The 20,781-nt window shown below is 52.3% G+C and overlaps 2 protein-coding genes across 2 annotated transcripts; both read left to right on the top strand.

The window, feature by feature from the left end:
- The first annotated feature begins 868 nt into the window (after window positions 1–868).
- Window positions 869–14,352, top strand: SLC44A4 (solute carrier family 44 member 4). Its single transcript, XM_037520843.2, has 21 exons — window positions 869–927; window positions 2,744–2,792; window positions 3,793–3,866; window positions 4,001–4,079; window positions 6,126–6,225; window positions 6,305–6,430; window positions 6,576–6,636; window positions 8,081–8,165; window positions 8,245–8,328; window positions 8,594–8,829; window positions 8,934–9,033; window positions 9,633–9,725; window positions 9,975–10,077; window positions 12,118–12,368; window positions 12,461–12,555; window positions 12,655–12,758; window positions 12,850–12,923; window positions 13,146–13,216; window positions 13,317–13,411; window positions 13,485–13,569; window positions 14,129–14,352. The coding sequence occupies exons 1-21, from the start codon at window positions 888–890 to the stop codon at window positions 14,266–14,268; spliced, it is 2,145 nt and encodes a 714-aa protein (XP_037376740.1). The 5' UTR covers window positions 869–887; the 3' UTR covers window positions 14,269–14,352.
- An 863-nt stretch (window positions 14,353–15,215) lies between these two features.
- Window positions 15,216–20,370, top strand: NEU1 (neuraminidase 1). The gene is made up of 6 exons (XM_037519427.2): window positions 15,216–15,561; window positions 15,995–16,187; window positions 17,180–17,442; window positions 17,984–18,166; window positions 18,337–18,559; window positions 18,641–20,370. The coding sequence occupies exons 1-6, from the start codon at window positions 15,400–15,402 to the stop codon at window positions 18,865–18,867; spliced, it is 1,251 nt and encodes a 416-aa protein (XP_037375324.1). The 5' UTR covers window positions 15,216–15,399; the 3' UTR covers window positions 18,868–20,370.
- The last annotated feature ends 411 nt before the right edge of the window (window positions 20,371–20,781 follow it).

Raw genomic sequence — 20,781 nt, 5'->3', positions numbered from 1 at the left:
GCTGGTTGTTGGGGGGTGTAGCGGCAGGAGGGGACTGAGCAGGATCTCTATGATCCGAGCAGACAGGGGAAGGAGGAATCCTGGAGCCCGCGGTGGCTCTTTCAAGCTTTTATTGGGATTTACCAGGAATACAGCAGGCGGGGAGGGGAAGGGGGGCCCGGGGGTCTGGCAGGCCTCCCAGGCCCTGGCGAATCTTCACTCTTCTGAGCTCTCGGGTGTGCTCTTGTGGCCTCTGCTTCTCTGCTGGTTCTCCTCTTCTGGTGTGTTTCTTTCACTCTGCTGGCGTCCCCATGATGCCGCCCTTAGAAACCTAGTCTCAGCCCAGGTGAACCCACCTATGCATGCCCACGCCCTACTCCAGATGTCCGCCATCGGGCATGCTTTTAATCTAATGGCAGGAGGGTGGAAAAACCTGATACTTTATTTACCCTACAGGGGGCATGGGTACAGGCTCCAGGAATGCTGGGTCCAAGGGCCAGAGAACAGAAAGGCAGCACAGGTGTGGCTGCTGTAGAAAACAGCTGGGGGGCGGGAAGGGTTGTAGGGGGACCACTGTCAAGGGCTAAAAAGCAAATGCACGGTCATCTTCACTAATCTTCTGCAGGAGGGTACAGGTGTGAGAGCTGAAGGGTTTTCCGTAGAGCCTGTCAATCCCTTCAGGCCGCAGTTCAGCCCCACCCCCCTCGCAGCAAGCAGCCTAGAGCACCTGCCCCCAGCTGGGCCTTCCCTCCCACCTGCTCAGAGCTGTGGCTTTGCCGCTGTGAAGAAGGAACTGGAGAGTGTCGGGGACCACAGGTGGAGGTGGGGCTGTGACGTGTGGGAGGGCGGGGCTGGCAGCAGGTAAGTCGCCAGGTCTCCCAGGCTCCAATCACTCCGGAGACTGAGCCATGAGGGGGAAGCAAAAACAGGACAAGGACGAGCTGTACGGTGAGGCTGAGGCCGGGACGGCAGAGGGAGGGGGTCTGCTGCCTGATTTGTGTGACTACAGTCTAGCCCCTGGGAGAAGAGCTGGGGGCGTCCTGGGTCTCTGGTGTGTGCGTGGGGAGGGGCGGGGGAGGAAGGCGGGAAGCCAGCTGATGGAAAGAGGCGGCATCAAGAGTCCAGGAGGAGGATGCAGTTCAGGGACTGTGGGGTGTTGCTGGGGAGACTTCAGGCACTGAAATGGGTCTCTGTAAGGAGATGGGGCTGCAGCGGGTAGGGGCATCCTGGCCTGACCGAGAAACAAAGCCAGAACAGCCCGGTCCCGAACAGGGGCATGAGGCTCAGGCTGGGAGTGTCATGTGTTAAGGAGTCTTTGAAGAGTGAGGTCAGGGCCTGGCCCCCTGTCCCAAGGAGCAGCTGGGGTCTCTGAGAAGTTTCAGGCTGAACTCTGGGTCTCTGAGGGGTAAGGAGGGGGGGTCTGACTCTCAGGGGCTCTGTGAGGAGGGGCAGGCGGGTGGGTTCTGCTGGGGCCCCTGTGAGGAGCTGGGGCTGTGCAGACAGGGCTGGGACTTGCCTCTGAGTCTTAGCAGCAGGAACCAGCCTCTGGTTCTTGAGGAGTAGGGGCAGAGGTCTCTGGGCTTCCTGGGAAGGGTAAGTAAGACCTGAGGGGAGAGGGAAAGAGGCCTGTCCCCAGAATCTCTGTGAGGGACCAAAGCTGGAGCCTGCCCCAGGGGTCTGAGGATCAGGGCTGGAGAGGCCTGAGGGAAGCGTGAACTGGGACCAGCCCTTGGGATCCCTGTGAGCAGTCAGGACTAGGGGCCTGCCCGCAAAGGTCCCCTGGGGTTTGGGAATCTGGAGAGGAAGAAACCCAGAGGCAGGGGGCCAAGGGAAGGAGGAGTGAGATTCCCTAGTAGACTTCCTGGAACAGTTTTGGGTCAATCATTGACCTTATGTCTGAGAATCATGGAGGGACAGAGTCCAGAGCTCCTGAGGAAAGTGGACCCCACCCCTTTCTACACTTGCCCAGCTCTCTGCCCCACTCCCTCTTAGGTGCCCACTAGGCCCTGGCTGCCTGGCCCCACCTCCTCCCTGTGTGTGTACTTAGGGAGGACCAGGAACAGGACACAGCCACAATCTCAACGGCCTGGCTCAGGTGTCACCCTGAGTGCTTGCCCAGGGATTGATAGAGGTCCCTTCTGGGTGGGGGTCAACAGGGGCTCCCTAGTTCCCCAGGCTCTCCCAGAGCTGGTGCCTTTAGCTTCAACTTCTTTCCCCACTGCTTCAGGTGACCGGGTAGAGGCAGGGCTGGGGCAGATGCGGGGAGGAGCTGTGACATCCCTGAAGGGGCTCATCTGTGCCCCTTCTGTAACCTGGGCAAGCTACAGAGAGGGAAGAGGGGCTGGGATGGGGGCATGGGGGTGTGGAGGCACTAACAGCACTAGAGTCAGAGTCCACATCCCAGCCGGAGGGAAACCCAGGAGAAATGACCAGGGTGGAGCGGGAGGTGAAGGACATTCCCTGACTAACATGAGCTGACAGCCTTGAGCTGGAAATGGAATTAACCCTAAAGGTCCCTTTCCCTCTCCACGGCCACCTGGGTAGATTTCACTTGAGCAGAGCTGTTGAGCTGCCAGGTGGGCCTGGATCCTACTTTTCCTGACTTCCATTTCCCCTCCAGCCAGCCCTGCCCCTGTCCATCTCCTTCCCCCAAACTCCTAAGGGCCAGGGGGGATCCCAGGGGAGGAAGGATTTGGGAAGGACGGGAAATGAGAAGAGACCCTCTCAGTACCTCACTCTCTACACTCCTCCCCATACCCCTCAGGAAAACCAGTGGAATATAACCCCTCCTTTCGAGGCCCGATCAAGGACAGGTGAGTTCTGGGCCCTGGCTCTGCAGGTAGCAGTTGGGAGGGGCAGGAGGGAGATGGGTCTTAGTTTTGCTTTGTCCTACCTGGAAAATGATGCATGGGTGAATCGGTGGAGGAAATTCTATGGGGACCATACCTGAGTAAAAAAAAAAAAAGCAAACATTGTTTAAAAATGAACAATGATGTAAAATAGATATAAATAAATAAAATTTTTTTAAATGGTGAGAAACTTGTAAAAAAGAAAACTCCTGCCCCAAAAGAGTGGTGCCCAGGGGCATTGTCATGTGTGGACACAGGGGCCTCCTGGGGCTGATGATGTTTCTTGACCTGGGAGCTGGCTGTGTGGCTGCACGCCCCTCGGGAGAGTCCATCCAACTGGGCCACATGAGTGTGCGCTTTCTCATGTTATACTTCAGACAAAAGTGGACCTACCAAGAAAAGGGTTTTCTAAAAAATGGAATAAAGCCTACCCACTCTCCAGCAATGCCCAATTCTCCAACTGTGACTACTTATGTTATAGGGCAGCCCCGATATTGAACGGGTTGCCTGGCTGTGGGTCCTCACCCGCGCGCTTAAAAGGGACTTATTAATACTCCACTACAGGCACACACAAAAGGTTAATAAAAGGTTTATTTACAAGGGAAAGGGAATTGAGGAAATGTACAACTCAGGGAGAAAACAGGGAAATAAAGTCTTTAATGCGTCCTACCCGATCCGCGGACCTGGAAACACAAAGGCACTCTCAGAGCTGGCTGTACCCTGTGAGCTGGCAGAGAGCCAAAATGGGGGATCCCCTCCAAAGCCCACGTGTCTGGCTTTATACCAACCTGGCTGCTTAACCCCACCCTCAGGTCCCAGCCACCTTCCCTTTGGTGGTGATGGGATTTGGAGTTCCCAGTGTCTTTGGCTTTGGCCTGGAGTGGGGGTGGAGTCCACAAAGCCTGTATGGAATTAGCTTTAGGACATCCTTTTCCCCCTAACAATTAGACCACATTTTCTTCAGGAGCTGCACAGATGTCATCTGCTGCGTACTCTTCCTGCTCTTCATTCTGGGTTACATCGCGGTGGGGCTTGTGGGTGAGTTTTCAGCTTTGCAGAGCTGGGGCTGGGGTGAGGGTCAGTAACCCAGGGAAGGGTCACACTTACACCCTCCTCTGTGATTCCTCCTTTGTGGTTCCACTTTGGTGATTCATCTGTGTCCGTGTCTCCAGCCTGGGTATATGGAGATCCCCGACAAGTTCTGTACCCCAGGAACTCCACTGGGGCCTACTGCGGGATCGGGGCAAACAGGTGAGTACCAAGGCAGGAAAAGGGGGCAGGAGACACACAAGGTAGGTGATGGGCACCCAGACTCCAGATTATCCAAGCTCTTCCACACACCCTCCCAGCCTCCTGGAATGTCCCCACTCAAGACCATGTTGAAAAGTCCTCAGTACTGGGCACTTGGCTTCTGAGGCCCCCCAGAAATAGGGAGGCAGTGTCGTGTGGGGGAGGGGAGCAAGTCTCCCTTCCTCTCTTAGTTCTTCTAGACTGGCAAATAGACTAATTAACATCAGACAGATTGACAAGAGGAAAAAAAAAAAAGCACATTTAATAATATGTACAACTCTGGTATTTATGGGGGAGACCCAGCAAAAAAAAGGTAACTCTCCAAAATGGCTTGTTACCTCCTTAAATAACTTTAATTAAAGACAAAGGAAATGGGGGGAGGGAACTTGAGCTGATCATTATGGGAGGTCACGGGGAAAGGCACTGTGAACTAGGGGAAGACTGTTATGCAGATTTAAGCTGCTGCCTCCTGCATTGATGAGGGTCAGAGAAAGTAGGCCTTCCTGTGGGGCCCGGCTTCCAAAGGGAGACTTCCCTTTACACATGCAAATGTCTCTTATTAAAAGGAAACCTCCACCCAGCTTTTAAAGTCATTCCTTTGAAATAATCCTTATGCCCAAGAGACTGTCTATGGGGTTAGCAAATTTTGTGTCTCTGCAGTAGTCATGGTTCATTGCTGCATGGACTTTGAGTTCAGAGATTGGGTTGGTTCTGGTATGTGGCGTTGAACAAGTTATTCAACCTCTCTGGGCTTTGATGTCCTCATCTGAAACACAAGGATGGTCCCAGAAATGATACTGGGGTTTTTTTCTTTGTTTTTTATTTTTTTATTTTTTATTTTTGGTGTGCAGGAAATGCTCAATAAGTAATAAAAGCCTCTAACATTTTATGGTGTTTACTATGTTCCAGGCAGTCAGTGTAATTTACATACACAAATTCATTTAAACCCTACAAGGTAGATACTGTTGTTTTACACATGCTGGGACTGAGGCAGTGAGCATTAAATGGTTTGCTCAAGGTCATGAAACTGGATGATTGTTTAGCTCCAAAGTTCAAGCTCTTAAAGATCTGTAAACAACCGAGATGCTGATTTATTCTAGGAAATTTTTTTTTTAATTTTTTTATTTATGCATACAAGAATTGGGATAGAGCCTCCCTGGTGGCTCAAGGGGTTAAGCAGAGCACTGTGAAGCTGTCCACAGCCTCTGCAGCATTAGTTCAATCCCCGGCCAGCCAGGGAGCTACCTACATGGTGCGGCAGACCTCTCCTGCCTCGCACGCTACTCCCCTCAGCAGTGTATTTCAGTCAGTCTGCTTGTTCTGTTCCCCATTCTGTCTTTGGTGAATCCTCTCACTCCCCACACCTCTGGCTTGTACCCCAGTTCTTATATGCATAAATAAATCTTAAAAAAGATCTGGGGTACAAGCCCAAGGTGCAGAGGGTGAGAGGATTCACCAGAGACAGAGGGGAGGAGAACAGGCAGACTGACTGAAATACACTGCTGAGGGGAGTAGCAGGTGAGACAGGAGAGGTCTGCTGTGCCATGTTGGTAGCTCCTGAGTTGCCAGGGATCCAAACTCGTGCTGTGGATAGCTTCATAGTGCTGTGCTTAACCCCTTGCGCCACCAGGGAGGCCCTATTCTAGGAAATCTTTCAGGCAAAGCTTGACTGACACTGTACAGTCAGAAGCGGGGAGGGTGAGAGAATTCACCAGAGCCAGAGCGGGGGAGAGCAGAAAGGACAAGGTCTGTGCGCCATGTGGGACCCTCCTCCGGTGGCTGGGGAGCAGCCGGGGATCGAACCGGAGCCGCAGAGGCTGCGGGCAGCTTCGTAACCCACTGCTCAACCGCTGGACCACCGGGGAGGCCCTTGACTGAGCTTCTTGAGGCCAGGAGCTGAGTGGTGTACCTCGGTCATATTGGCTCCCTGCCCTGGCCGTCCATCCCCCGCCTTCTCCTTGCTCTGTTAGACCAGGCCCTGATGCTGGTGCTTCTTCCCCTCTGCAGAGATAAGCCTTATCTCCTGTACTTCAACATCTTCAGCTGCATCCTAGATGCCAACATCATCACAGTAGCAGAGAAAGGCCTACAGTGCTCCACACCCCAGGTCAGAGCCTGCAGACAATCTCTGCCCTGATCTCCAGGGGGCCTAGCCACCAGTCCCCCAGCACGCTTTCTGCCCCCAGGTATGCGTGTCCTCCTGTCCAAACACTGCATGGACCGTGGAACCCAGTCAATACTCAATGACAGTCAGGGAGGTCTTCTACGCTGAAAACAGAAATTTCTGTCTGCCTGGGGTACCCCAGGACATGGTAAGCACTGCCCCCAATGTCATCACTGTCCCCAACGAGGGGCACATGGCAGGGAGTGCAAGAGGGGTTGGGTAGGTGATGGTGGTGGTGGTGAGCGGTTCACTCCTTCATCTGGCTGTCTGTCTGTCCTCTCTCCACCCTCCAGAATGTGATGCGAAGCCTGAGACAGGAATTCTGCCCCAGTTTCCTCCTCCCTTCCAGTCCAGGTGAGAAGCTGCATTCCTTGCTCAGGCATCGTCTAGTACAATATTTTTATTGCTCTCATGAGGAAACCAGGCCCAGGGAGAATAGTTGCGCACAGCTTCATTTTCGTTTCTGCTGCAGGAAGATCCTAGTGTTTATTGTGCCAGGCACTGGGGAGAGACACAGGGAAGATGTGCTCCCTGCTTGAACTAAGTGCTAGGTGGAACAATTGGGGTCTCCACAAAGATCTCATGAAAACATGTGTGGAGACTGTGCACACAAATACATCCATGCACAGGGAACAGACTGGAAGGGCTGAGAGAATGTTCACCCAAACGGTAGATGTGAATACGGTTGGATGATGGAATCCCACTAATTTTTTATTTTTTTCTGTGTGCTCTTCTGTACCATAAATGTCTTTTTTTTTTTTAAGATTTATACAAGAACCGGGGTACAGGCCAGATGCGAGGGAGGGTGAGAGGATTCACCAGAGACAGAGTGGGGAGCAGAATAGGCAGACTGAAGAAATACACTGCTGAGGGGAGCAGCGGGCGAGACAGGAGAGGTCTGCCGCGCCATGTGGGACCCTCGCCCGCTGGCAGAGATCGAACTGGCACTGCAGAGGCTGTGGACAGCTTCACAGCGTGGCACTCAACCTCCATCAACCGCCTGCACCACCAGGGGAGGCCCATAAATGTCATTTTTAACAGAAAAATTTGAAATTACAAAAAAGTCTTCCAGTTTGCTATAGAAGTAGAATAGAAAGTAGATTTGGATTTAAATTCCACCGCTTTCCAGCTGTGTGGCCTTGGGCCAACTGCGCAACCTAGCTGAGCCCTGTTTTCTCATCTTTAGACTGTAAATGCCAGAGCCAGCCTGCCTGGCAAAGTTGTTGCCGTGAGAGTGGAGGTAAATGACCATGTAAGCACAAAATAGGTGCCGCAAGAGATGGGGATGGGGTGAGAAGGCTTCCTGGAGATGGAATTGAACAGGGAGAAATGGCTGGGATTTCTGGAGGCAGATGAGTACTCAGGTGCAACAAAAGCAAGGGACAGAGGTGAGGGAAAGTCAGCCAGTCTTGAACAGGAGAGTCTTGAAGCCTGGCCATGAGCCTCCAGAGGTGTCTGAGCAAACTAGAGGCCTGGAACCATGAGGTCTGCTGGGCCATGGTCTCCCTGGCACGAAGGCAGGTGGATCAAAGGGTGAAAAGTTTGTGAGGCGGAGGCAGAGAGGATGTCTGAGCTCAGACAGCGGCAGGGAGGGGAAACTCCACAGGGCAAGAGTGCCCTTCCCCATCCCCCACCCCCCTACTCCCAGTTTGGCTGTGGAATCAAGAGTAGTCCTCTGAGGGAGGCAGAACTCATCTCTCCTTCCTCCTGCGTACACCATGAACTGGGGTGGGGGCCAGAGATTTTCAAGACAAAGCTCTGGGCCCTCCTACCCTGCAACCCGGTTCTCTCCATCCAGTTATGGGCCGCTGCTTTCCATGGATCAATAGTACTGTTCCTGAGCTCCCAGGGATCACCAATGCCACCATCACTCAGGGAATCAAGTGGGTATCCCCCAGATCCCACATCTGCTCACGCTCCTTCCCACCCACAGTCCCCTCTGACTCTGTCTCTCTCCAACAGTGGGCTTTTCAATGACCTCAATGCCCGTGACATCAGTGTTAAGATCTTTGAAGATTTTGCCCACTCCTGGTATTGGATTCTTGTGTGAGTCCCCAGATTCCCCTCCTCTTGTCATTCCCTGCTCCCCTTCCGATCCTCTATCGCCAGCTCAATGTCTGCACAGAGACTTGGACAGGGGAGGAAGGAGCCAGAGCTCGGAACAGACCCCAAACCTTGCAGAATTTATAAGAAAAAGAGGTTCTAATCTGGAGATACTGGGGGATAGGCAATGGCATTTGGGGGCCTCTGAAAAGGGAAAGCTTTAGGGGACTTGGGGTGAGCCTCACCTACTACTCCACTCTGCCTGCAGCGCCCTGGGCGTGGCTCTGTTCCTGAGCATGCTGTTTATCCTGCTTCTGCGCCTAGTGGCCAAGCCCCTGGTGGTGGTGCTCATCCTAGGGGTGCTGGGCGTGCTGGCCTATGGCATCTACCACTGCTGGAAGGAGTATCAAGAGCTGCGGGACAAGGGTGCCTCCATCACCCACCTGGGCCTCACCATCAACTTCAATGCCTACTTGGACGTTCAGGAAACCTGGCTAGTGGCCAGTGAGTGCCCTGCCTACCTCCCAGCTGCTTGTTGCCCCAGGGCTGCCCTCGGTCATGGCCAGACTGGCCCCAACACCAGCCCCTGTTTCCCTGTCTGCCCCCAGTGATCCTGCTGTCTGTGCTGGAAGGCATCCTGCTGCTGATGCTCATCTTCCTGCGCCAGCGGATTCGCATTGCCGTCGCCCTCCTGGAGGAGGCTAGCAAGTCAGGCCTGCCTGGGAAGGAGAGGGGGCACAAGCGGGGTGCCAGGCTGGGGTCAGGGTGCCTGGAAGTTGGCAGGAGCCCTGGAGGAGAAAACGCAGACTAACGCCACAGTTAATATTGCTGTGTGACAGCCTTTCTGCGTCTCCGTTTACCCATCTGTAAAATGGGGGTAATAAGAGCTCCTACCCTGTAGCACTGTCATGAAGATTGCATGAGCCAGTGTCAACTCCCTCTGTAGGGGCTCTGCTAGTGGTGTCCTTAGGGCGGCAGTGGTGGTTGGGTTGGCAGGAATCCAGGTAGGAAGAGAAGCGGTAATTTGCTCCCAACCAAGATTTGCCTGCCAAATGGATCAAGTGCCACCCTGTAAGAGTTCTTTTCATGTCTCCCCGAAGTTGCCCCATGGGACTTCTGTGACTCTCGTTTCCTTGCAGGGTCTCTTGAACCTGATTTGTTGGCCTTAGTTCATTCAGTGAGCACCTATTGTGTGGCCAGCTGGGGGGAAGGAGCAGGCCCTGGCAAGGGCAGAGTGGGACCAGTGCAAGGGTCAGCCCCTGAGAGCGTGGGTGGGGGCCTGGGGCCATGCTCTCGTCTCCCTGCAGGGCTATTGGACAGATGATGTCCACCGTGTTCTACCCACTGGTCACCTTTGTCCTCCTGTCCATTTGCATCATCTATTGGGCCATGACCTCGCTGTATCCTTTACCCATACCCCTGGAGTCCTGGGGGTGGCAGGGACAGGCAGAGCTTGCCCACACAGCTCCTTCATGCAGTTGAAAGAAAGCAGGTGCCCTTTCTTCTACGCAGACATGGCCCTGGACAGAGCTGAAGGAGAAAGAGCTGGCTTTATCCATGAACAGCCTGCATGAGTGCCTGGGAGGGCCCCCTGGGGAGGAGAACTGGGGAGACCCCATATCACAGAACTTTCCTTGACTCCACTGTGGGTACCTGGCCACATCAGGGCAACCCCAGTATGTCGTACGTGTGCCCAACACCAGCTTGCCTGGCTGTGAGAACCTGATATTGAATGAATCTTGTGACCCTCGGGTGAGAGGGTTGGGGATGGATGTGGAGGGGGCACCAGTAGGGCTTAGGGAAACTTAGGGGTCAACTGGCCCAAACCCCTTGTACAGAGAAGACTGAGGCCCAGTGAGGGTAAGATCTCACCGCAGGCCCCAGCAGAGGCAGCAAAGGAGGGAGTCATTCCGAGGCTCCAGGTCTAGTTCTGCTACTGAGTCACCCACTGTAGGGAAGGAAGGGAGGCTGGAAGGAGGCATACTGGTGGGGGGTGTGGGGGAGGGCCCTGTGCAGGGAGGTGGACAGCAGAACTCCCCCCCCACCCCCCCCCCGCCCCCGACATTCCTCTGCAGTCCACTGATCTGTAAAATGGGGCTAATCATAATACCTGCCCCTCAGGGTGTCTGCGATGACAGGACAGGGGCACATAAAGTGCTTCATACAATGCCTGGCATCTGATAAGAGCTGATAACTGTAGACCGGTTTTGTTGAACCTGTTTTGGGGGCACTTGTTATGTTGTTGTGTTTCCCTCTTTAGGAACACAGTGCTAGGCTCTAGGCAGGTGGGACTTCCTGGGGGCCTGGGAGAGAAGCTGCTTCCCCAAACTCTCCCCATTGACACTGGATTGCTAAAAATTGACTGTCTTCAAAGTTGTCGCTCCTCTGAGCTGGGGCAGTGGTCTGTGCCCCCCCTCTGGTAGGGGAAAGAGGCTCCCTTAAAAGTCTGGGGGACCCACTATGTGCCAGGTACCTGTATCAAAAGTCCTAAGTACCTCAGTTCTTGCTTTCAACCCTTCCCAGGAGTAGAGAAGACACAAAGCCACAATTACAAAGTACAGTATGTTTTCTGAACATTAAATTTCAAATATACTCGGTTTCAGCAATTATCAAGGTTTTTGTCACATTTGCTGGAAAGTTTTTATTTTGAAAAATTTCAAACACTCACAAAAGAGAATTGCTGTTCCTTCCACAACCTACAACTTTGCACGAAGCTGGCTTCATCTACCCTCTCCACCTCACTGGAAATTTTTTTTCCTCTCTGGAGTTTTGTTTTTTTAAGATTGATTTATTTATGCATACAAGAGCTGGGGTACAGGCCAGAGATGCGAGGGTTGGGGAGGGGTGAGAGGATTCACCAGGGACAGAGTGGGGAACAGAACAGGCAGACTGACTGAAATATACTGCTGAGGGGAGCAGCGAGCTAGACAGGAGAGGTCTGCTATGCCATGTGGGTTGCTCCCTGGCCAGCCGGGAATCGAACTGGTGCTGCAGAGGCTGCGGATTGCTTCATAGTGCGGTGCTTAACTCCTTGAGCCACCAGGGAGGCCCCCTCTCTGGAGTTTTTGAAGGCAAATTCTGGACATTGTCATTGTGTCTCTTCACCTGCAATACAACAGGATTGAATCTCAATACTTAAGGATTTTTAAAAAGCACAATCACTACCCCATTAGCACACCCAATAAAATCAACAGTAATTCTTTGTTATCTTACAATTAGTGTCTTTGGGCCTCCCCTGGTGGCACAGGTGGTTGAGCTATGAGGCTGTCTGCAGCCTCTGTAGAACCGGTTCCATCCCAGCCAGCTGGCGAGGGACCCACATGGCACAGTAGACCTCTCCTGTCTCACCCGCTGCTCCCCTCAGCAGTGTATTTCAGTCAATCTGCCTGCTCTGTTCCCCACTCTGTCTCTGGTGAATCCTCTCACCCTCCTGTGCATCTGGCCTGTACCCCAGTTCTTGTATAAATACATAAATCTTTTTAAAAAAATTAGTTTCTTTGATTTTGCTAGAGACTGTTTTGGTTGAAGTCGCAGAGGCTGCACTGGGAAGGAATTGCTGCTTGAGTACAAGGGAGAGCTAGGCCTTGGGCACTCTGGCCCTTGCACCACTGAGGCTTGGGGAGTTCTGCACATCAGGTGGCTGATAGAAGCTAGTCACACTGACACCATAGGCAAGCTGAACCAGTGACACTAGAGAGGCAACTCCTGAGAGGGGAGGCTGCCACTTCCCCCCCTCTTCTCTGGGAGAGAAGAGCTGGTTGGGAATGAGTCTACTCTTTCAAAACCCTCCAGGTCCCAATTAATAATTCCTGCCCAGGAGTGATTTGCGTCTTCCAGAGCTACACATCCACAGGCCTGGTACAACGTACTCTCTTCAACTTGCAAATCTACGGGGTCCTGGGGCTATTTTGGACCGTGAACTGGGTGCTGGCCCTGGGTCAGTGTGTCCTGGCAGGGGCCTTTGCCTCCTTCTACTGGGCCTTGCACAAACCCAAGGACATCCCCACCTTCCCCCTGTGCTCTGCCTTCATTCGCACACTTCGGTAAGCAGGGGGGATGCTGGGAATTGTGAGCCTGGGTAAGCGTGGGAGTCACAGAGGTCCTGAGGCTGCATCTGACCACCTAACAACTTCAGTTACCACACTGGCTCGCTGGCCTTCGGATCCCTCATCCTGAGCCTTGTGCAGATAGTCCGGGTCATCTTGGAGTACATTGACCACAGATTAAAAAGTGAGTCAAGGTCCAGGGTTGGAAAAGACCAGGCTGAACAGCTGTATCCTTGAGGGATTGTCGGGGACCAGAGACCAAATGTGACCCCCTGATCCCCAGGAACCCAGAATGCTCTAGCCCGATGCATTATGTGCTGCTTCAAGTGCTGCCTCTGGTGTCTGGAAAAGTTTGTCAAGTTCCTGAACCGCAATGCATACATCATGGTGAGCCCCATGTATAATCACTTGCTCTGGGCCCCTTGACCCGGTCCTGGGCAGCTCATACAGGTAACTCTGAACTTTCTACCTCACCCAGATCGCCATCTATGGGAAGAATTTCTGTGTCTCAGCCAAAGACGCCTTCAAGCTGCTCATGAGGAACATTCTCAGGTCAGGCTGTTCCCCACACTGTGGGGTCCCCACCACAGATCTCATACCTGAGGCCGGTTTTGTGGCCACGCTATGCTCAGAAGAGCCTCAAGCTTGATTTATTGCTCTGCTGAAATGTGAACAAAGTTTATTTTGCACTTTGTCAGGGCAAATTACATAGCCAATTCAGTCTCCAGCCTTGCCTGGCCTCTCACTCCCAACCCACCCTAACTCCCTATATAGGGTGGCCGTGCTGGATAAAGTCACAGACCTGCTGCTGTTCTTCGGGAAGCTACTGGTGGTTGGAGGTGTCGGTAAGGACCAGGGCTGGGAGTTCCGGGGATAGGACAGGGGTGCTGGACAGTTAAAAAGGTCACATCAGCAGCAACACTGACCTCCAGACCTCTCCTGCAGGGGTCCTGTCCTTCTTTTTTTTCTCCGGTCGCATCCCGGGATTGGGCAAAGACTTTGAGAACCCCAAACTCAACTACTACTGGCTGCCCATCATAGTGAGTGTCTCCCATCTCTGCCTCACCCTCCCAGCTCCCTCAAAGGAATCCTAACAGCCCTCATGTCTTCCAGACCTGTATCCTGGGAGCCTATGTCATCGCCAGTGGCTTCTTCAATGTTTTCGGCATGTGTGTGGACACACTCTTCCTCTGTTTCTGTGAGTGACACCCTTAATCACCTCCCCCCAACATCAAGGTGATTCTAGAAATAATGACTTTATGAGTTAAAGGAGCTTGAGGGAGCCTCTTCTGTCATCCTCAGATATGGAGGTTGGGGAAGAAAGGAGGAAGTAAGCTCTGGGGCAGGCAGGCTCTCCCAAGAAAGTATTCCAGGGGAGAGGTCTCTGGTATCTTCCAGAAAATCTAGAGTAGAAGTTAGCAACAATAGACTTCCCAGCAGGTGGCTGTAGTGAGAAAGGACTTTCTTACCCTACTGCATCTATTCATTCAGGGTTTGGTTTGTAACAGGCTCTGTGCTAAACTGACCCGCATTTCCTCCCCTACCCCCACTCCGTCCCCACCTACCCACCTTACAGATAAGGAAACTGAGATTACATAACTTGCTCAGTAAGTTACAAAACCTGACCCATACATAAACTGCTGATGATGGTGGAGTCTGAATAGAAACCAGGCATTTGAGTCCCCAAGCCCCAGATTTTCCCAGGAGAGTAGGGGTGATCCCCGAGGGTCCTTTCTAACTGGTCTGTGTTGGCTCAGTGGAAGACCTGGAGCGGAACGACGGCTCCCAGGAGCGACCCTACTACATGTCCAAGAACCTTCTGAAGATTCTGGGCAAGAAGAATCAGGAGAACTCTGGGGACAAGAAGAAAGACTCTGGGAATAAGAGGAAGAAGTGAGAGGCATCACCCTGACCCGGGGCTGTTTCCGCCTCCCAGCTTCACGCCACAGCCTTCCAGATCTCCATTTTGTAGTAAAATGATTTTATTAAAGAATGATATTTTGTTTTCTCAAAAAGTCTGGGACCTTTTATTAAAAAAAAAAAAAAAAAATTATTGCGCCTCCCCGGTGGCGCAGCGGTTGAGCGCTGGGTTGCGAAGCTGCCCGCGGCCTCTGCGGCGCCGGTTCGATCCCCGGCTGCTCCCCGGGCACCGGAGGAGGGTCCCGCATGGCGCGCAGACCTCTCCTGCCACCCGCTGCTCCCCTCAGCAGTGTACTTGGGTCCTTCTGCCTGCTCTGCTCCCCGCTCTGGCTCTGGTGAATTCTCTCGCCCTCCCGCGCTTCTGACTGTACCCAGTGCTTGTATAAATAAATAAATAAATCTTAAAAAAAAAAAAACCAACTATTAAAAATTATTAAGGCGTACAAGAGCTGGGGTACAGGCCAGAGATGCAGGGGTGTGTGTGTGGGAGGATTCACCAGAGACAGAGCAGGGAACAGAACAGGCAGAAGGACCGAAGTACACTGCTGAGGGGAGCAGAGGGCGAGGCAGGAGAGGTCTGCCTCGTCATGTGGGTAGCTCCCTGACCGGCCGGAAATCGAACTCGTGCTGCAGAGGCTGTGGCTAGCTTCATAGTGCGGTTCTTAACCCCATGCATCACCAGGGAGGCCCCCCAAAAAAAGTCTGGGACCTTTATTCTATCCGAGACAATACGCTGCCTCTTTCCCCCGCGCCTGCATCTTTAAAACAGGCCGCGCCCCTATGACGAGCCCAGGCGCCGGCGCCAATCACAGGGTTCCTGGGGAGTAATGCCCGCCCCCTTACTCCGGCGGCAGCACGACTCGCCGGGGTCACGCGCTCCGGACCTTAGAAGAGGGCCAATTGGAAAGACAAACCCCGGCACCCGCGGGTGACGTGAAAGTCAGAAAGTGTGAGAGCCAATTAGAGTTGCGGAAGTGGGGCCGGGCCTAGAGCTCCCGGCTGGCCGGGAGGGAGCGGATGACACCTGAATGTTTAAAGGGCCAGAGTCAGCTGACCGACTCCAGAGGTCCAGTCCAGGGGGTCTGGTCGGGGTCGCTGCAGGGGAGAGATGACCGAGGAGAGAGCCGGCGCAGTGCCCCCGAGCAGACGCGGGGCACAGCGGAGGGTAGAGACTTTTGGAGGATGTAGCGTGCAGGTATTTGTCGCGATCTTCTCGCTGCTGCTGTCTCTGGCAGAGGTCGGTGCTACTGCAAAGAACGACTTCAATTTGGTGAGTCGCACAGCCCAGTTCCCGACCCTGGAGGCTGCGGGCTGTGCCCTGGGCCCCTCAGGACAAGGGCTGCGGAGCCTGCTTTCCTCCGCCTGTCTCAGATCCCGTTCGTTCCACCACTCCCATTCCCTTTTCCACTCCCGGCCCATACACTTCTCCCTCAGAGTCTCCTCGTTCGAGTTTCTTCCCTATTTGAAGTCCCTTCCCTTCCCTTCCATGAGGGCTTCCTTTCCCGTTATAACCCCTCTCCCCTCCGAGCCCCCAGTTTTGCTCCAGTCTTTCTCTGGATTCCCCTTGTTCTGCAGCTTCTACACTCGCTCCTGATCCCATCAGCCTGCCTCTCCCAGGGGACCTTGAGTTTCAGCCTCCATCCATCTGTTCTGAAACCCCAAACCAAGTTTGTCCCTATTGACCTGTCCTCCTTTTGTCTCAGGTGAACCCACTCGTCACTATGGAGCAGCTGCTCTGGGTGAGCGGGAAGCTGATTGGATCTGTGGACACATTCCGCATCCCTCTCATCACAGTCACTCCTCGTGGCAATCTCCTTGCCTTTGCTGAGGCCAGAAAATTGTCTGATTTAGACAAGGGGGCCAAGTTCATCGCTCTGCGGAGGTCCACGGACCAGGGTATAAAGATGCCTGGGTGGCAAGAGTTAATACTAAGCTGGGAGAGCCTGACCTGCCCTAGTGTCCAGAGGATAGTGGAACATGGAGAGTTGGAAGCCTGGGTCCTTGACAGTTAGAGAGAACTTAATGAAGGAAGCTGTCCCAGGCAGTGATCTGGAAATTGCAATCATTCAATTTTTTATTGAGCACCTACTATACACCAGGCACTGTTTTAGATTCTGTGAATAGTTATGAACAAAACGGGGCAAAAATCCTCTTGCTGTTGGGATTTATATTCTACTGGGGCCTAAGTAAGTAAATTTATTTTATGTGTTGGAAGGTGAGAAATGCAATGAAGAAAAATAAACCTGGGCAAGAGGTGTGAGGCATGTCAGCATTTGATTGCAATTTTTTTTTAGAGATTTATTTATTTATGCATACAAGATCTGGGGTACAGGCCAGAGGTGTGAGGGGTGAGAGGATTCACCGGAGACAGAGTGGGGAGCAGAACAGGCAGATTGACTTAAATACACTGCTGAGGGGAGCAGCAGGCAAGTCAAGAGAGGTCTGCTGCGCCATTTGGGTAGCTCCCTGGCTGGGGATTGAACTCATGCTGCAGTGGCTGCAAATGGCTTCATAGGGTGGTGCATCTTAACCCCTAGAGCCACCAGGGAGGCCTTTAATTGCAATTTTAAATCAGTGATATTTGAGCAAAAACTCAAAGGATGTAAAAGAATAAGGCTGCAAGAAGAATGCACCAGCAGATGTAACCAGCCCATGCAAAGACCCCCCCAGAAGAGAAGTTACTGAGAACTAAGGAGAAACATGTGTGGCAGGGTGGAGTGAGCAAGGGTAGAGTAGATATGAACAGAGAAGTAAGAAGGGGCAGGTCTGGTGGCACCCTGGGGACATTGTAAGTCCTTGGGTCCCTAGCAGAGGGTGGAATTTAACAGGGAGTGGTGAAAGGGCCTCTCCAGAGTACTCACCACGGGTTTCTTCCATGTTTCCTTCAGGCAGCACATGGTCTCCTACGGCCTTCATTGTAAATGATGGGGATGCCCCCGATGGCCTGAACCTGGGTGCAGTCGTGAGCGATAGTAAGACAGGAACGGTATTCCTTTTCTACTCGCTCTGTGCTCACAAGGCTGGCTGCAAAGTGTCCTCCACCATGTTGATATGGAGCAAGGATGATGGTGTTTCCTGGAGCCCTCCCCGAAACCTCTCTGTGGATATCGGCACTGAGATGTTTGCCCCTGGCCCTGGCTCTGGCATTCAGGTCTGTCCTGAGATGGGTAGTGGGGGCTCTCTTGTGGAAGATGCCCTCAAAGTTCTCCACAAAGAGAAGGTCCTGTGAGGTCAGATTTCCTATTAGATGGGACTCTTTGGAAGAAAAGGACATCCTGGGAAGAACACCCTCCAGAGGGAAGATGGGACTTTGCCACTGCATCCCATGTGAGGATTGTCAGCAGGGCTGCCCATGTACAATTTAGAATCCTGTGCAAATTAGAACAAGGCACCCCTTCTTCTGAGCAGACAGGTCTGTGTCATGGTGCACAGGTTGGTAAGTGAGCACATGTGGGGTTTGAGCTCCTATGCATTCCCTTCTCCCATGCATGACCTTCATCTTCTGCAGAAGAGCTGCTTAAATCAGGCAGTGGGTGTTTGTGGTATCCTTCCAGATTTCTCGGAGAGCAAGGACAGCACTGAAGGGGACCAGACAATGTCCTCACACTTGGGGAGATATTTATTGAGCTTGCCTCCCTACTTCTGAGTCCCTCAGTATCTCCCTCTGTAACACCCAGCTTCCTTTCCCACAGAAACAGTGGGAGCCGAAGAAGGGCCGGCTCATTGTATGTGGCCACGGGACCCTGGAGCGGGATGGGGTCTTCTGCCTCATCAGCGATGACCACGGTGCCTCCTGGCGCTATGGCGGTGGGATCACCGGCATCCCTTTCGGCCAGCCCAAGCTCAACAACGATTTCAACCCTGATGAGTGTCAGGTCAGGAACCACCAATGGCTCCCCACTCAGCCATCTTGATCCTCCAGAGCCTCATTGCATTCACAGACCCTGGTTCTGGCTGCTCCACTCCCTGCCTCCCAGCCTTGCTCCCTCTGGACCTTACTCTGCCCGATCCCTGAAACTTCTGAACCCCTGTTCTCTCTCCTCAGCCCTATGAGCTCCCGGATGGCTCAGTTGTCATCAACGCCCGGAACCAGAACAACTACCACTGCCGCTGCCGCATCATCCTCCACAGCTACGATGCCTGTGACACGCTGAAGCTGCAGGACGTGACCTTCGACACTGAGCTCATAGACCCCGTGGTTGCCGCAGGAGCTGTAGCCACCAACTCCGGCATTGTCTTCTTCTCCAACCCAGCCCATAGAGAGTCCCGTGAGTGTCTGCAGGGTTGGGTGACACAGGGAGCCTAGGTGATGGAGAGACACCCTCCCCTGACTCTGCTGCTCTCCACAGGCGTGAACCTGACCCTGCGCTGGAGCTTCAGCAATGGCACCTCATGGCGGAAGGAGAATGTCCAGGTGTGGCCAGGGCCCAGTGGCTACTCATCACTGGCAACCCTGGAAGGCAGTGTGCGCGGGGTGCACCAGCCCACCCAGCTCTTCATCCTGTATGAGAAAGGCCGGAACCGCTACTGGGAGAGCATCTCCCTGGCCAAAGTCAGCGTATATGGGACGCTCTGAGCAGCTGGACACCTGCCACAGGGATAGACCCACGTTGGGTCTGAGGAGGGGCTGCTGGAGAAAGTCTGCCTTCCTTTCGACTCAAGTCTTTTGACAGGGAAATCACTCCGTTATAACAAATAGGACGATAAAGCTGGTACTTGCACACAGGATGTGCTGCCCAGGCCTGGGGGCACTGCCCTTCCACAGCTCTGGGTCCTCCCCCTCATCCTTTCTGCCCTCCCAGGAACAATAGGTCCATTTCTTGGGCAGGTTGGGTGGGCCTGTAGAATTGAATAAATGTGAACTCAGGGAATTGGGGAAGACTGAACTTCCTCTTTGGAGTCACATACTGGCTTTGAAGAGGTTTAGTGAATGTTCCAGAAGGGCAGAATATTTGGTTTTAGGGTACGGCTGTAGGTGCACCACCAACCTTGATTATTTATGAATCACAATGTTTATGAATTAATGTTTTTAATGAAGGAGAATGAACATTTGTAGTCTCTGGTTTTGTCATTTCACCTTGTTCTGTCTGTTTTCTTATACACCTGAGAACTGGATGAATGAGTTTGCAGGAGGAAATGTGTGTCTGTTAACCATGAAAATCTGACTTCAGCAAATCCTTTCCCTTTGCCATTCTTTCTTATCACAGAAAAACAGATTCATCTTTATAGATGTAATGAATAGGAAGGGAAGGCCAAAAGATATTTTAAGACATGCTCTGTTTTATATTTTAAGATGGAGTGGATGCTATTCTCTATGAGACAGGGACAGGTTTATAAAATGCATATGGGAAACCTCTCCCAGGCCAGCCTGGCAGAGAAATAAACACTGTGGCAAATTACGTGAGGAAATAGTATCTTCATTCTAAGGCAGGTGCTTGTGAAAAGATTCTGGGCAGCCTGGGAAGAGGAAGAGAACTTTCTACCATCTCAAGGAAAATACAATGCCCAGGTGAGATGGTCAGAATGTCAAAGGCTGCTGGGTAAGACTGCTAAGCTTGAAGTTAGAGGTGTGTTTTGCTTTTACCTGCTTCTCTAAGAAATGTTAGGATAATTTATCCTATCTAATGGAAGAAGCGGAATTATTCCATTGTATGTGAAGACATGATATAATTTTGTCATATTTTATCTAGAATGTGTGACCAATAATGTAATACTTCAATGCTTTCATTTATAGACATTTTCAGAAACACAAAAGAAAATAGCTTACTGAGCCCATGTCAACCCCATGCACCCACAATCAGGCTCAACAGTTAGCAAGACATGGTCTTTTTTCCTATTCCTTTCCCTTGGCTGAGTATTTTAAGGTAAATCCCAGACCTCACCCCTACATTCTTAAGTGTGATATCATTCCTTAAGGTGGAACTTTTTATCCTATAACCATGAACCGTTGTACACTCAAAATACTAACAATAGCGGTGTTGTCATGTAGCATCCAGTTGATGTTCAAATTATATCAAATGTTTCAACTGCCTAATTTATAGATGATTTGTTCAAATCGGGATCCAAATAAAATTTACACATTGCAATTTATTGTCTCTTAAGTCTTGTTTTGGTTTGAAAAGCACTTGTGTCTAATGAACTTCCAGGGGGCTTCAAGCTATCAGGAAACTCCACCCCCCTCACACACACACCTAGACCCCTAACCGTCCCCCAGCAATTCTGTTGAAGAATCAGGCCTTCAGGATCAAGGGCTGTTTTGGGATCTCTCCCATCCTCAGAACGCTGCAGTAGCCTGATCTCACCCGTCAGTGGTAGAAACAGCTCCAGCCTGGTATTTGGCAGCATCTGCCCATGTCTGCTCACTCACCAAGGGCCAAAATTTATCTGGGTTTGACAGTTGGTCAGAAGCTGCATTTCCTCTTTATTAGGTAACGACTCCTACCAACTTTCCCAAAGTAACCTGGGTGATATTTGTCGAAGTTGATCCTGT

Source organism: Talpa occidentalis, unplaced genomic scaffold, assembly GCF_014898055.3.
Source record: "Talpa occidentalis isolate TD23 unplaced genomic scaffold, MPIMG_talOcc4v2.1 talOcc4.2, whole genome shotgun sequence".
NCBI classification, from domain to species: Eukaryota; Metazoa; Chordata; class Mammalia; order Eulipotyphla; family Talpidae; genus Talpa; species Talpa occidentalis.
The sequence above is the reverse complement of the archived record's forward strand: the minus strand, read 5'-3'. Positions and strand labels throughout refer to the sequence as shown.